General features: G+C 37.5%; 1 protein-coding gene across 1 annotated transcript; it reads left to right on the top strand.

The window, feature by feature from the left end:
• The first annotated feature begins 1,396 nt into the window (after positions 1-1,396).
• LOC113279668 (F-box/kelch-repeat protein At3g23880-like) lies at positions 1,397-2,509 on the top strand. The gene is made up of 3 exons (XM_026528343.1): positions 1,397-1,540; positions 1,657-2,141; positions 2,266-2,509. Exons 1-3 carry the CDS (start codon positions 1,397-1,399, stop codon positions 2,507-2,509), a joined length of 873 nt encoding a protein of 290 aa, XP_026384128.1.
• The last annotated feature ends 513 nt before the right edge of the window (positions 2,510-3,022 follow it).

A 3,022-nucleotide genomic window follows, 5' to 3' on the forward strand; every position in this document is an offset into this window, starting at 1 on the left:
GCATCATGAACACATAAGAGATGAACTGATTGCATAGATGAAAAATCTGATTTATACCCAAAGCTAAAAAGTAATTGAAGAATCAATTTACCAGCATATTTACCTCTATCGAATAACAATCGAGAATCATCAATTTTGAAATGGAAACAAGCCATACCTAGAAATGTGCTGAGGACTTCAATAACATCAGTTTTCACCATTTTCTCATACTGAGAATTCTCATCAACGGACAGATTATTCTTCTCATGAAAGAAATATTGGGGAATTAACCCGAAATTGGAAGAAGAAAGCAACTCTAAATTGGAAGAATCACCTACTTCAATGACAGAGGAAGGAATTGATTTGACTATGGAAGTGGTTGAATCTTCTTTTTCTTCAATCGATGAGTCAGCTCATCAGAATCAGCAGGCAATTCATCAGTTACAACTATCGCTTCAGTATTTGTTGCCTCTGTAACCCTAAATTCTTTCACTGTTGAAGAGTCTTGACTCAATTTAGGTACCGAATCTACAATGAAAACCTTTTCCTCCTTCTTCGTAGATGTCGTAATCCAAGCTTTATTAACGAATTGTTCTTCGAATGGTGGTACTTGAATGGATTTCCAGCTGACCCTTGCCCAGGAGATTTCATTCTGTATTCTCCAAAGCTGACGCTTTCTAGTCCATGAAGATACCTCGTTGGATAGATCTCTATATAGTGTCTGCAGATCAAGGTAATGATTATAGGTTTAATTTTTTGCCCTAACTAGATACCAATAATGCCTATATCGAAACGAGTCTGATACCAAATGTTGTGCACCTGGATGTACAACAACATGGTTTCCATCAACAATAACTATAACATCTCTGATCCGAAGATCTGAGCCATCTAGTTTAGAAGAACCATCCATTAAATCGATTGAACGATTAATTAGATTAACATTTTCTTGAGAGTTTCGTTACAGACTTTGAGCTTATAAGGCTCGATACTACTGAATAGATCCAACAGCTACAATGCCAACCGTGACTAAATCCAACTCATCTCTTACAATCCATAAGCACACCCATTACCAAGCTAATTACTACCAATAAGCCTAATACTAAATACTAACACTGAATGGGATAAGGGACACCCTCTTCTTGTCACAGCTCATAGATCCTAGCTCAGTTGATGTATACTTACCGCAATGAGATGCTCCACGCGTCATGAAGCAAAACTCAGGGCTTCTCACTGGCCCCACATGTTCAAATCAACGGTGAGATTTGTCCGTAGGTGTTTCCATGGACCATACAGATTCATTAATAATTTAATCAGTTATCTCTCAAGTCCTACCAGTAAGAGGTTTCCAAAGTTTTATGGTTTAGGGTTTTAATAGAAGTAACTGATAATAGTTCGTTGCTTATACGAACGAGAAACAATGTCGAGCATTCCGGAGGAGATTTACTTTGAAATCCTTATTAAAGTACCAGCAAAATCCCTATTAGCTTGTAAGTATGTGTGCAAAACATGGTATTCACTTATTTCTAATCCTGATTTTGTTAAGATGCAACTTAATCTTACTGTCAGAGGGAACAATCCTAGTCGAATGCTTAAACCTAGGCCGGACCAGTTCTACTCCATAAAGATTCAATAGAGTCATTATTGTCGACGGATAAATTTCTTGATTATGAAGTGCAGTTGGAATACCCATTCAAATCCTTAAGTTATTCAGCTACACTTATGGGTTGCTGTGATGGTCTGGTTTGCCTATGGTTCGACAAGAGGCAGTTCTTTTGTGTTTGGAATCCAGTCACAAGGGAGGACAAGGTACTACCAAAATCAAATATGTGTTATCCGTATTATCCTAGTATGGTTGCATTTGGTTATGATTATAAGAGTAACGAATACAAGTTACTAGTTGCTTCCGAGAGTTTATTCGAAGTCTTTTTATTACGAACAAATTCATGGAAAAGAATTGAAATCGTACCTTATGAGTTGCGTATGTGCAGTAAAGCATCCGGGCTGCTTGTTAATGGAGATCTTCATTGGTTAGCTGAAAGGACGCAAGACTCTTCCGATGTTCTAGTGTCTATAGATATTAGCAAAGAGACTTTCAAAGAGTTGGAACTACCAGAAACTTTAGAGAATAACGTTTTGCTTATTAATTTGGGGGTGTTGGAAGGGTGCCTTTGCTTACTTGAAGAATCCGATAGTCAGTGTAAAAATATGGGTAATGCAGAACTATGGAGTTCGAGAATCTTGGACTCAACGTTATTCTGTAAAGGATGAATGTGGCATTGTATACAGGCTTATATTGTCTTTTAAGGGTGGTGAGATTCTATTTGGGAGTGAGTTTGGTCTACTTCTATATGACCCTGAATGTGGAAGAGTTAAAGAGCTAAACATATCTAGTTTGACAAGTTTGTACCAAGATGAGCTTTATTTTGAAAGCTTAGTTTCACTCAAGTCGAATACTTATGTAGGGAGGGAAGAACAAATAGAGGAACGTAATAAGAAGAATAAGAAGAAGAAGATGAGGAAGAGAGCATGAGAATATGTTATCAGCTCTTATAATTTATTTTTCTGATGCATTTTCCTATGTTTTGTGGTAGCTAAAATGACATATTTGCTTTCGTACCAATTAAAGTTGGTTTTACCTGCTTTAGCTGTCTTCCTGCAGCCTGAGAGGACGTATCCTTGTTGACTTCAATTTATAGCCGGTTATGATAAATACACTATTTGTCCATGGAAAATACAAGGAAGGGTTGTTATAATATGGATTTTGAGGATTCATAACAGTAATGAGAACAAGAGAGAGGTTTAAGGGTTTTAATGCGAGGAGAGATTAGTGGTAAAGAACTGGAAGAAGAAGGCAGCTAAATGTTCTCTCGCAATAGCGGTTGCACATCGCTTCAGCTCCATATGCTGCTAGTACCCATTGGCGTACTGATTTGCGATATACCCTTTCCATGCGAAAGCTGCAGCTAGTTACCAATGACTTGTGAGTTATGGTTAATGGTGAGTCTTTTTCTTGCAATACTTGCAATATTTGGCAACCAAACCC

This window comes from Papaver somniferum, chromosome 5 (genome assembly GCF_003573695.1).
Source record: "Papaver somniferum cultivar HN1 chromosome 5, ASM357369v1, whole genome shotgun sequence".
NCBI lineage: Eukaryota > Viridiplantae > Streptophyta > Magnoliopsida > Ranunculales > Papaveraceae > Papaver > Papaver somniferum.